Source organism: Lipotes vexillifer, unplaced genomic scaffold, assembly GCF_000442215.2.
Source record: "Lipotes vexillifer unplaced genomic scaffold, Lipotes_vexillifer_v1.1 scaffold1706, whole genome shotgun sequence".
Classification (NCBI taxonomy): Eukaryota; Metazoa; Chordata; class Mammalia; order Artiodactyla; family Lipotidae; genus Lipotes; species Lipotes vexillifer.
The window spans coordinates 332,948-346,754 of record NW_006772773.1 but is presented as its reverse complement, the minus strand read 5'-3'; the positions used below and the strand labels follow the sequence as shown (position 1 = coordinate 346,754).

General features: G+C 38.2%; 1 protein-coding gene across 1 annotated transcript in view; it reads right to left on the bottom strand.

Annotated features, from left to right (window-relative positions):
• Positions 1 to 13,807, bottom strand: part of CPLANE1 (ciliogenesis and planar polarity effector complex subunit 1) — a 128,388-nt gene that overhangs the window by 64,917 nt on the left and 49,664 nt on the right. Inside the window, exons 30-36 of the mRNA XM_007447916.1 lie at positions 12,783 to 12,860; positions 11,199 to 11,391; positions 7,314 to 7,607; positions 6,368 to 7,138; positions 4,729 to 4,895; positions 3,495 to 3,627; positions 2,589 to 2,643 (exon numbers count right to left, since the gene is read on the bottom strand). Coding sequence (XP_007447978.1) covers positions 2,589 to 2,643; positions 3,495 to 3,627; positions 4,729 to 4,895; positions 6,368 to 7,138; positions 7,314 to 7,607; positions 11,199 to 11,391; positions 12,783 to 12,860 — 1,691 coding nt within the window. The remainder of the gene's footprint in view (positions 1 to 2,588; positions 2,644 to 3,494; positions 3,628 to 4,728; positions 4,896 to 6,367; positions 7,139 to 7,313; positions 7,608 to 11,198; positions 11,392 to 12,782; positions 12,861 to 13,807) is intronic.

Here is a 13,807-nt window from a genome sequence, read left to right as displayed (position 1 = left end):
CAGGAAGTAGAATCAAAGTCCAAAGACTATTATGGGAGTTTAGGTTTTGATGTGGATATTCCTGGGAGAGTACCCAGGGAGTCTAAGTAGAATAAAAGAGTATCCATGATGGCACTTGGTAGTATAATAAAAATATTTATATTTGGTCTTTGTCCTTGGTTCCAGGAACAAAACTCCTTACACCCTTGGATTTTCCTGAGTGGTAGGAGTATGTTTTGTTATTCATGATGAGCCCCTTTTGATCATATCTGAGTTTAGGCTAATGACTCCTGGCAGGCCCCTAGATAGTTTCAGGATGGGTGCTGGTCACCAGAGGAACCAACTATCAGCCCCGCCTTATCTCCATGGAGGGGAGAGCAGCTGGAGTTCAATCACCAATGGCCAATGATGTAATCAATCATGACTACGCAATGAAATTCCAGTAAAAACCCTGAGACAACGAGGCTAAGGGGGCTTCTAGGTTGATGATTAAGTGGATGTGCTGGGAGTTGGTGCACCCAGAAAGGGTGTGGGAGCTCTGTGTCCTCAAACCCCATACCTTGCCCTATGCATCTCTCCCATTTGGCTGTTCCTGAGTTGTATCCTTTATAATGAAACTGTAACCACAAATAAAGTGCTTTTGTGAGTTCTAGAGTTGCTCTAGAGAATTAGTAAACCTGGTGGTAGGGGGCAGGGGTGTCATGGGAAACCCTGAATTTATATTTGACCAGACAAAAATGCAGGTGTTGGGGGACCCCATTTGCAGCTGGTGTCTAAAGGAAATAGGGAGTCTTTTGGGACTGATTCCTTAACCTCTGGGGTCTGTGCTAACTCTAGGTTATTAGTGTTAGAATGGAATTGAATTATAGGACACCCAGCAGATGTCACAGAAGTGGAGAACTGTTGTTTGGAATGACACAATATACATTCACTGGAGTACTACACAGTCATTTTAAATGACATTGTAGAAGAATATCTAGTAAAATGGGAAGATATATACCTTAATACTAGTATATAAAAACAAGTAAGTTATAAACAAGTAGAGGTGGTATTCTTTTTATATATAAATATATACATACACACACACACACACACATATATATAATTTATAGATATAGAGAGAGTAGGGATATTCAGAAAGTAAACCCTAGAAGAATATTAACACTGGTTATCTCTAGACAGAAGGATTATTGGAGATTTTAATATTGGTCTTATTTTCTACTTGCATTTTCTAAATTTTCTCCAGTGAATATGTACTACCTTTATGAAGAGAAAGAATGTTATCAAGAATGAAAAGGAAAATGGTTTTAAGACAAGTGCGTGGAAAAGAAGAACACCAGACAGATTAAGAAGCTGAGAAATGGAAGCTAAGCAGGTCAGTGAGGAGACAACTGCTCAGCACACAGAGGCCTGATGCTGGGTCGTGGCACCGAGAAAGGGAGGGAGCACCAGGTCAAGGATTAAGTGAAGGAATGGGGTAACAGACATGAGGGATAAATCAGGGGTGACTTCCAAGGTAAAAATCTTGTCCAATCAAATGAGTGGTGATATCACTAATAGGAAAATGCCAGTTTAAAATGTGGACATGTTTTTTTTGTTTTTGTTTTGGCCACACCATCCAGCTTGTGGGATCTCAGTTCCCCAACTAGGAATTGAACCCGGGGCCACCACAGTGAAAGCCTAGAATCCTAACCACTAGGCCACCAAAGAACTCCCGTGAACATGTTGAATTTAAGGGGAAAGTAGAAAAGAAAGAGAGGGAAGATGTATATTTGAATGTCACCAAAAAAATTTAAGAGCTGAAGTCATGAGAGTGAATGGTTGCAGAGGCACAAGAGCGTTTGTGTGTGTATGTGTGAAAAATACTGAAGAGAAAGGCTTGGAGAAAGTGTACATTCAGTGGCAAGAAATGAATTGACCAATTCAAGAAAGAAAAGAATTTACTATCTATAAACAAGTTCTTTTTTCTGAACTGATTCCTTTACTTTAATGTACATGTATTTTCTATGATTAATTTGACTCCAGGCGTGTTCGCCAATCATTTCCTTTTAGGCCTTATATATCAATATCTTATTTGAGATTCTAATTAATTGCCTTGCTCTACTATAGGGGTTGGTAAACTCTGTAAAGGGCCAGATGATAAATATTTTAGGCTTTGTGACCATGTGGTCCCTTTTGCAACAAATGGAACCTGCTGCAATGTGAAAGCTGTCATAGACAATGTGTAAATAAATGGGCATGCCTGTGTTTCAATAAAACTTGATTCACAAAAGCAGGTGTAATCCAGTTCTGGTCTGTGGGCCATACTTTGTCAACCACTGCTCTAACGGATAACACATCAAAACAAACACATACACATACATACACACATAAACACCATCCTGTCAAAGATAACATGAAAGCAATTTGGTCTCATTTTTATCTACATATTTTTGTATTTTTTTCATATATCATAACTAACATTTTAACAGTGCTTACAAGATACAACACTTACATAAACATTTCCGCTTTTCCCAGTATCCCTGGGAAGTGGGTAGGTATCTACATATTTTTAGAAAGCTGATTTTAACTGTGAATGGAGATGTGACATTAATCATGCATATACATACCAAAAGGAATGTCAAAGTCTTCCAAAGGCTGGGAACCATGATGTTCTTGTTGCTCCTAAATGAATCCCCAAATGATCAAGTTATAATTAACTCAAAGACAGTCATTATTTTGAAAAAAAATATTCAATAGCTATGAGAAATGTTGATTTTTTAGGTATAGTTTAAAATCCTTTAATTCTAGAAATATTTATTCTATCAAATTATTTACTCTATCAAAGTAACTCCACAAAGATGCTTACGAAATTCACAAGTCAAACAATAAAAAAGAGGATTACCAATTTAATGCAGTTACTAAATTACAATATGTAATTCTCTCCTGCAAGACTAGCTTTAACTCACAAATAATATCAAAACTGTTCATGGACTCAACATTTTACTAAGTGCCTCTAGACATGTTCTTGAGGACTTACTGAAAAAAGGGTGCTAAGATTCAAGTACACAAAACTATTTCTGTTTATTTAAACTCTTGTTGCAAATACAGGTAGTCACCAAATTTAGAAGGAATGTTTGCAAAGATCTGATATAAAATATAGGTTGCATAACAAACCTATGTTTGGGAAATCCTAGAGGCACCTAAAACAGGTGAAACTATCATAGGAGAAACCCAAATAACATGATACGCATTAAGATGTCATAGAAGAAAGGAAAAGTGATTTCAAATATAAGTCACACAAGCAGATGCTCTAAACTAGTTTTTGATTTACCAACAAGTTGCTTTTCACATTCACAACTGTGTGCCTACTGTTGCACAGAGGGATGCAGCAGAGATTTATGTGCTTAATGATGTTAAGATTCTCCTAGTCACAATCAAAAGCTTCCAGCAATCAGACGACTAGATAAACCACAGACATTGCAAACTCTGTGTACATGCAGACCAGAGAAGAATGTATTATAGTTTTTCTATACCTTGGGCTTCATAACTATTTCTGAATCATTATCATTAATGATAAAATCCTCTGGCTGCAAAGTCACACTTGGTTTTCTCCTTAGTTTCTCTGATCTTTTTTCTTGCAGCTCTTTTTCAGCTCGTCGTCTTTGTCTATTAAAAACGATAGTGTAAAATATATTTTTACTATTTTAGTAACATCAGTTTTTCATTTGTATCATGCTATGCAGTGGGACAGTTATCAAAATTTTGTCAATAAATTATTTTCAGTGCCATTTAATTAAATTAGCAAGATATTCTGCTAGAGTACAAGCAAATATAAGCAGAAGTCAGGGACCCATGAAAGTTATTTCTAGTTCCTCTACTACTGAACTGACTTTGTGTTAGTCACTAGAGTCCCAGGTTAGAGTTACACCTTTTAGGTAATTTTCAAATTCTCTTTTCTGCAGATTCTAAGCTGGCCCCAGAAACCCTACTGGATACCTCTATTCACCTATCTGAAGAAGTTAGGCAAACTCAGTCACCTCAGCAAGGAGGAAATCCCAGCAAGGAGGAAGGAGAGCCCAAAAAGTTAAGGGGAAAACTTACTTTGAAGAGGGTTTACCTGGAAAAGATGGAAGGAAAGACCATTTCTGGAAAGAGAGCACTGGTAGTAGATTTTAGGGTCTCATAAATGTGAAATTTTTAAAGTATTTTCTAAACTAAGTAATAATCTACCAGTTAATACATGTTTTGAACATCCATTATGAGTAAAACATTATAAATGCTCTTCATTAGAAGTCACAGCCTTGCTTTTTACATGCGCATTTCTTAGTGCCCTGAAACAATTCACATCACTGCTTCCTGTAAGAGTCTGGAGGATATGGTAAGAAGAATAACAAAAACGTTACTTCAGTGTATTGGACAGTATATGGATGATTTCATGATATCAAATATTTGTGCTACAAAAGATGACTGCTCATCCTGTTAGAGAAAAATGTAAAAAGAAACCTCTAGCCTATGAATGCCAGGAAAGAATTCCTTAATAAAGTGTAAAAAATAATAGTATTTGTTTCTCACATTATAGGAGTTTTTCTCATCACAAGATGTGTTCAAATGCATGACACCTGACAAGGAAACTGAATACGCAATTGTGTCAGGCTGGGAGGTTGAACCAGATAACTTCCATCTTATAACTATATTATTGTCACTAATGATAAACTTGCAGGTACGTTTGCAGGTACATGCTCAAATAAAATTTCACTTAAAACTTGCCTTTTTTTACTGTCCTTTCCTTGTCTCAATTCAGATGATTCTATTTCAACCTGTAGAAGCTGGAGGTGTCCAGGATCGCCTTGTTCAAATAAATTATGCGTTAATTTTTGTTGCATTTGTTTAAATGCAATAAGGTTTTCAAGTGGAATAAGTTGTGGGCTTTGGTACTATAAGAAAGAAACGAAGCATAGTAATTTAAAATTACAAACCTCAATTAGGCAATATGTTAATAAAAAATTGAGAAAAACATTGGTTTAAATTAAACTAAGACGTGCAAGAAATAGAACATATCAAAGAAAACAAATTGATTTGGACTGGTAAGACGAGTACGCAGATCTTAAAGTACAAATGATTTTAGAAATCATTTCCTGAAAATTTCTACTGGGTATTTTATTTCAGAAATTATGTTAAAAGTCCTCATCTTCTTAATTTCTTTTTCATATTAAAAATCTTCCTTCTTAAAATTATAAATGAAGTTATATAACGTCTAGCTTTGATTTAAAATTCTTTGGAATAGGGAGGATGCACACGGGTGGAGATTATGGATGGAACAGATTAGCAATATGTTGATAATCACTGATGCTGGGTGATGGTAACTTGGGGGTTCATTATACTATTCTAATTAAAAATATTTCTTTTAGAACCTTCCCAAAATGTCTACTTCTCCACTCCTTTAATCCTTTCTTTTTTGTTCATAATACGTTCAGAAGAAAGGAAGGCACGATAAGTACTTTTTCTAAGGAATGACCATTTCTTTTCCCAGCACCATTTTCAAATCTTAAAAGTGTACCAGAGAATGAATTACTCAATTACTCAACTGTACTGACTTACAAAACTAGAACCTAAACAATCTTAATTTCATAAATCAAAGGTTACAACTTTAAAGATGATTTGGTGGGTTTATAAAGATTTAATCTTTGTGTTTAAAGTATTTTAAAAAGATACAATTTTTTAATATAAGTAAAACTACTTACAGATCTGGGTCTAAATTTAACAATTTTAACCTGTAGTAGATTTGAAGGGAATCATATCACAATTGCTAGGAACCCCAAACAATGCTCTCTCTCTAGACAGACAGACAGAGACACACACACACACACACACACACACACACACACACACACACACACACTCAAGAACACTGGTCATTTTATTTTACTTCTTATTTCTTCTCTGAGCAGAATCTCAGAAACATCTTTTTGAAAGAGTCTAGAAAACTCTGGTACTGATACACGAAAAAGACCTAAAACCTTTAAGGTACTCCATTATTATTTTAAACCAAATTTTGTATGTTATTTTCAATAACAGAAGCATTATTTCTTTAAAAAGAAGTGTGTGAGCTTCCCTGGTGGTGCAGTGGTTGAGAGTCCGCCTGCCGATGCAGGGGACACAGGTTCGTGCCCTGGTCCGGGAAGATCCCACATGCCGCGGAGCGGCTGGGCCCGTGAGCCACGGCCGCTGAGCCTGCACGTCCGGAGCCTGTGCTCCGCAACGGGAGAGGCCACAACAGTGAGAGGCCCGCGTACCGTAAAAAAAAAAAAAAAAAAAAAAAAGTGCGTAAGAGCTTTTCACTGAGTGTATATTTATGGTATGAAAAAGGTAGGACTGTGCTTTTGCATCACTCTGCAAAAATCCTTACCATATTTTCTTGGGATAGACATGAATGAAGTAGTGATAGTCTTGGGTACTTGCTTTCTTCTGCTACAGTTCTAATAGGTATTGATGGAACTGTAACTGATGCTCTTGAGGCAGAGGAAAATACAGAAGGAGGTTTAAGTTGCAGGTGCAATAATGGAAGTCCAAAAGAATTCTGAGGAGATACCTCAAAGGGCCCTGGCTTAACATCCAACAGTTTTTCTGGTTTTATAAATGTTGCAGAGTCCTGCTGAGGTGTCAAGTTTTCTTGTCCAACATACTGATCCAAGTTCACATGCTTAGGAATTTCTGTAATTATTGTTTCTGCCCATTTCTTCTGCTCAACTGCTTTTTTTATGGCTTCAGTATTATACTGGCTCAAATTCAAATGGGACATTGAAGTAGTGTCCACTGCTCTCTTTGGCAAGGGAGGCTGGAAGAAATCAGATAATCCCCAAGCCACTCTTGGCTGTGGCGGAGGACTGAAGGGAACTTGAGGAACTCTTTCTGTATGGAAGGAAAGGGGCTTAAATTCAGGGTTGGGCTGAAATTGAAGCAAAGGAAAACCATCACCAGGTCTGAAAGTGTTTGCAGTGGGGATAAGTTCAGGTGTCTTCAGAATGGCAGAAGACGTGGACAAAAGGTGGAGGTGAGTATTTCCAGCAGGGGCTGGAGACAATGAAGTGGTTGGTAAGCTCTGAGATGCTGGAGTTAGTCCTCTATTCTGGGTTTGGCCTTCTAACTGACAAAAAGAAACACTCCTATGTGGAACATTCTGGAAGAGAAAAAAATATTATGTAAGATTAAAATACATTACCAACTCCTACTTTTTAAATGATGTTCAATATGTTTTGGAGGAGGTGGAATATAATTACTAAATAAGTTATTTACTCAAATAACCAACAACTGAACTACTAGGACAACTTTAATGGTATTTTAAAATGCATTACCTGTAAATTTCCATTACTATTTTCATCAGATTGCACAATTCCTTTATGGCAGTGTGGGCTGTTCTTGCCAGGCTCTCTGGTGTACTCTCCCATGGGTTGTGGTTTAACGAAAAATCTCTCCTTCAGATTTCTACTGGTGTCTTCAACATCAAGACTGCCTCTTGTGGGGTTTGATCCTTGGCTTCCCACCAAATGCACAGACTGAGACTGCTGTAGAAGTTGATGTATATCCGGGTGGTTAGCAAAGGATGATCCTACTATTTGCATTAGGCTCATGAAGTTGACCTGTTGCAGCTAAGATAAAATAAAAATTAAGGAAACATCTTAAAATATAATGAAAAGAACCTAAAGAAGCAACAATAATTATCTGAGTATTCCAGAATAGTCATACTTCCGTCTTAGTAACTGCTGGACCCATAAATGCTGAATAGGAAGCAGAGCTGGGAGAGATTTTTTTTAAAAAGGAAAAGAAGAATAGCTTCCTGTTTTCAAGGAGCTGTCAACTAGGAATATGAACTCCTAGTGAGACTTGGGACTATCTGTAAAGCAGTTTACATTAACATCCCTGGGACCATAAAGGAGTGGTCTGATGGAGTGGGTGAGTATAATTAAAGAATTCCTAAAATGGGTGTGTTGTGGCCAGGTTTTTCAGGAAAGAAAAAAGCAGAGATTAGCAACAGGTGAAGAGAGAAGAATTCCTGTGGAAGGGCTGACCAAGTGAAAGGCAAAGGTATGCACTGTGGCTGACAAACCTTGAATAACAAAATCACTTGAGGAGCATTTAAAAAGTCCCAATGGCCAGGTCACACCCTACACCAATAAAATCAGAGTATCCAGGGGATGTGAGCCAGGATTAGTATTTTTTAAGATGACTAGGTGATTTCAATGTACAGAAAAGCTTGGGAACCACTAGCATGGACACTGGCTTAGATGGAGCAGGAAATTTATAGCTAATGAGAAGAGAAGTGAGTAGAGTGGTCCAAACTGTAGCATGCATCAGAGCCACCTGCAGGACTTCTAAAAGCACTCTTTATTGAGCCCCATCCCCAGAGTTTGACTCCAGTAGGTCTGGGATGGCAGCCTGAGAATTTGTGTTCCTAATATCTAAGTGATGCTGATGCTAATGGTTCAGGGCCCACACTTTGAGAACCACTGGACTTGTGAGAGTATGGTGGGAAAAGAGGGAATATAAAAGCTGTCCAGGGCCTCCCTGGTGGCGCAGTGGTTGAGAGTCCGCCTGCCGATGCAGGGGATACGGGTTCGTGCCCCGGTCCGGGAGGATCCCACATGCCGCGGAGCGGCTGGGCCCGTGAGCCATGGGCGCTGAGCTTGCGCATCCGGCAACGGGAAAGGCCACGACAGTGAGAGGCCCACATATCGCAAAAAAAAAAAGCTGTCCATGGGGGTCTTTCAAGCCCAACAGAGGAATTTGCACTTCTTAAAACAAGCCAATAAGGAAACACTGCGGGTTTTAAAAAGAAAATGTAGGTCCCTTCAATTACAAAAGAAATATATGCTTATTACAGAAGAAAAAGGATAAAAAAGAAAAATGATTCATAATTTTATTCCCAAAGATAACTAGTATTGACATTTTTTAGTGTATATCCTTTCATTCTTCGTATTTTTATTTTTTTATTATTTATTTATTTATTTATTTATTTTTGGCTGCTTTGGGTCTCCGTTGCTGTGGGCTTTCTCTAGTTGCAGTGAGTTGGGGCTACTCCTCATTGCGCTGCGCATGCTTCTCACTGTGGTGTCTTCTCTTGTTGCGGAGCATGGGCTCTAGGCACATGGGCTTCAGTAGTTGTGGCACGTGGGCTCAGCAGTTGTGGCTCACGGGCTCTAGAGCACAGGCTCAGTAGTTGTGGTGCATGGGCTTAGCTGCTCTGCAGCATGCGGGATCTTCCCAGATCAGGGCTCGAACCCATGTCCCCTGCATTGGCAGGCAGATTCCTAACCACTGCGCCACCAGGGAAGTTCCATTCTTTGTATTTTTAAAACATGACTGATATCATATAGTATACAAATTTGTGCCCGAAATTTACTGAAGATTTTAAAGCAGGAAAATAAGAGTATTAAAACAATATCTGGGGGAAAATGTCTCAGAAATGCATATATGAGACAATGGAAGTATGAAGTTCTAAGAACCTAAGGTTGGCTACCACTATAGAAATAACAAGTAACTACACTGACATACAATGTGGGCAAAAGAGTCAAGAGGGCATAGTAAAACACTGGATATGCATAGTGAAAGAAGGTAAAGATGACTCTCTAAGACAGTGATTCTTAATCTTCTCCAGAATTATCTGGAGAATTTGTTAAATATACAGGGCAGTGACCAGCAATGTCCCTAGGTAATCCAAAAAACAAGTTTGACAAATGCTTCTAAAACTTTAAGCAGGTAAAATAGGTCATGCTAGTAAATAGAAAAGGGAAAGAAGACACTCAGAAAAATAAGAATAAAATCAATTTCAAAAAGTTCCATGGGACAGTGGGACATGCTGAAAAAGTATTCCCATCAGGACCCATAGTTTAAAGATTTTTTTTTTTTAGTATAAACATCCCAGCAACAGCACATGGGGAGCTGTCACGGAGGGCATAGGTCTCTATTGGAGGAGGGGTGTGGGCAGGGCATGAGGAGGGGTATGGGCATGCTAGGAGGATGGGAACAGTCCTGGCTGCCCCATAGTGGGATGTGTGAGGGTCTCTGGCCAGGCCACAGTCCACACGGGAAGACACCAATCAGTCACAAAGTCATGGGAATACCACACAAGCCTGGCTGTGAGCCTAGGCACCACACAGGCTCATTCACTGTTAAACTATACAGGATGAGGCTGTACATGAGTTAATTACAAAAGAGTCATATTTATAAAAATCTGTACACATATTTGAAAAACTCACAAAATTAGTGCCCAGAATTATCCATACAAAAATGGTATACTGCATCACATAAAAGGATATGAGGGCTTCCAGGGTGGCGCAGTGGTTAAGAATCTGCCTGCCAGTGCAGGGGACATGGGTTCACGCCCTGGTCCATGAAGATGCCACATGCCGCAGAGCAACTAAGCCCGTGCGCCACAACCACTGAGCCTGTGCTCTAGAGCCCACAAGCCACAACCACTGAGCCCGTGTGCCACAGCTACTGACGCCCATGTGCCTAGAGCCCATGCTCCGCAACAAGAGAAGCCACTGCAGTGAGAAGCCCATGCACTGCAACAAAGAGTAGCCTCTGCTCGCCGCAACGAGAGAAAACCCACGCACAGCAACAAAGACCCAACGCAGCGAAAAATAAAATAAATAAATAAAAAAGAAAATTGTATGATTAAAAACAAAAAGGATATGAAAGTGAATGTAGAAAAGATGAAGAGAAGATAAGATCTGACGGAAATTAATGTTTAAGGAATAAAACAGAAAAGGGAAATATTTAAAAATTGTTGGTAGACAGAGGAAAGGATAACCAGGTGAGAAAAAGATGATGGAAGGCAAAGTGAACAATACTTTAAAATGCAGCTGGCAATTTCAAACCAAGCCAACATTTGGTTTGGGGATGATAAATGTGATGTGACAGGCTGTGTTAGAAAATAAACTTTGCGCACCTTTGAGCAGGGGCCGCTGGTCTGGTTTGATTATCCCCCACCTCACTTTTGTGAGCAGCTCTGCATCCCCAAGAGCTCAGTAAAAAAAAGTCATCATGGGAAGTAGGGAACTCAGCCTAGACTCTAGTCCCTAGAGTTAGGACTTCTGAATAACAAAGCAAGAGTGCCCAAAGCAGAGAAGCCCTGCAATTTAATTTTAACTTGTCCGTCTCTGGAAGTTTGTTCATATTTTAAAACCTTACACATATATCATGTATAGACTTACTTGTTTATATGAAGATGTGCTTACCTGAACTAATTTAAACATTTCATCTTGGAGCATTTCCCTAACAGAACTGGAATAATGTGATAACTGAGCCCTGGGTTCGTTTCTCCTGGTTGGCTGAGCTGTTGGCCCAGGTGTTTGTGAAGCAACAGTGACTCTACTTGATACCAAAGGTGGAGCTGAGGAAGATTTATATTTACATGCAGAGATCCGTGCACTAGGTGGAAGCATATAAATAAAAAACACACATTAATCAAGAAAGAAACAAATTAGATGTCTATGAGCTGAGTATTTTGATCCTACTTTTTAATTCTACTTTAAAAGCTTTCTGGAGGTTTTCAGAAAATTTAAACTCTAAAGCCGATCTCACTCTATCCCTCAGCCCCCAGACACATTTGTCATCAGCACAGTTATTCATCCAAATGCTGTAATTAAGGGACATGTAATGTCTAGTCAGCCATGGTCCCCTCCCTATGGTGTTACAACCCAGGACAGTTCTCACGTTCATTTTACTTGCCTGGTCCCTACAGGCATCTGAGTTTGAGACCTGTGCAATCATTCTGATTAGGTGTACAGAGTACGTAATTTGGCTTAGGAATATATTTCTTGGACTAAATTTAATGATCCAGAATGGATTTAAGAAAACTGTGGAAAGTATGGGTTAAAAAAGTAATTCTAACATAGATAGAGCAAACTCCTGTCATTCTTCATTAAATGTGAAATAACAGTATTGTGAACATTTCATTTCCAAACAAATCAGAGAGTTGATGTTAATAATTAAACCCTAACAAAAATGCTTCTTTAGAAATAAAAGTTAAAAATCAAAGTAAGTTTTGTTTTATAAAATGATTGTTTGGGGATGATTCCTTAAAACATAGAAGGGACTCAATGTTGTACAAGCAAATCAATTTTATAACCTAAATTAGGGAACAGGCACTATCATGTCGAAATAAACTGATCATTGTCTCTATAAAGAAAATAACACATTAAACTGTGTTTATATTTATTTGGATTTACATTCATTCCCTTTCAGCAATGACATTTGCCTTTTATCAAGCATCTCACAACCTTAATAACAAAACTATATTTGGGAAATCCATAAAAAACAGGCGTTACAACTGACTTGCCTATTTTAAGACAACTTTATTGGCCTTTGCTTTCAACAAGTAACAAGGAGATAAATTCTAATACTGGAGAATTTTTTTAAAGCAAATTTGTGCTATATCATTCTCCTATTTCAATACGATTTGTAAACACTAAAAACACTGTTCAACTTCTGTAAAATAAATTCCGAAGACAACTGGATGACTCTTTTCTATGAGAGAATTAGAAGCATTTCACATGCTATGAGAGATCTGCTAGAGGCTGAAAATGAGCAAGAACTACATCTTTCAATAATATATCCACTACTTCCTTTTTCCAGAAAAGACTTGTTCTAAAATAGTTCCTGCATGTCTTTAAAACACAACTGTTAGAGGAAAATCTTCTACTCTCTTAGTTTTTGGTCAAGATGTTAGTAATTATTTCAAAATGGTACAGCAGGCATCATTTCATTCTCTTATCTATTTGTAATTATATCAATATGGTACAGTATGCAAAAATTCTCACCTAGAAACTTCTGAACTTATATCTACACCAAATGAATGAGGAGTGATGTGTTCTGGATCTATAAAGCCTTCGATCATACTATAATTAAAGATTAATAATCAATTAGGAAGCAAGATATTCTTCACATTATCTAAGGTCCAGGTGATCTAATGCTCCACAATCTAAGAGTCTAAACATCCTCTAATCTTCTGTGATGCTTAGCTCATAATTACAATCTATTTACATCTGTCTCTATAGCAATAGTAACAGATTCAAACAAAAGCAAAGAATATGTCTGGATGGCTTTAATATACGACTTGAACACTATTAAATGCTTGGCCACAGAAATAATATAATCTAAAATAAGCAGAAATGAAGTTAGCTGGGACCTCAAATTTTACCTAGGAAAAAGCAGACACTTTCCTCAGGAACACTACAGAGACCATTATCACATCTGAAACTGTAATGACTAGTTTTTTATTAATAGAAATATCTATATTACTTGTAAAGGCACAGGACATTAAACATATTTTTTTGTTAATTATCCACAGAAGACCCGAACAAAAAAGAAGAGAAAGAAAATCTAATTATGTTGCCTCTCTTATCTAAGGTAATTCTAAAATTCTAAAACATCAAAAATTCTAAAAATTAAGAAATCATGCCCAAACTGCAACAAATGAAAACTGCCTACAGCTATCCTTGAAGCAATAATAAGCTAGCGGGCTTCCCTGGTGGCACAGTGGTTGAGAGTCCGTCTGACACTGCAGGGGACACGGGTTCGTGCCCCAGTCCGGGAAGATCCCACATGCCGCGGAGCAGCTGGGCCTGTGAGCCATGGCCGCTGAGCCTGCGCATCCAGAGCCTGTGCTCTGCAACGGGAGAGGCCACAACAGTGAGAAGCCCGCGTACCGCAAAAATAAATAATAAGCTAGCAAGCAAAGTATGTGTTCATCAAAGCCCTATGGACGGTGTGCAGTAATCATACCATAACAGTGAAAGATTATACATATATGACTCATAATGATTCTTTACTTGACCCATGAAAA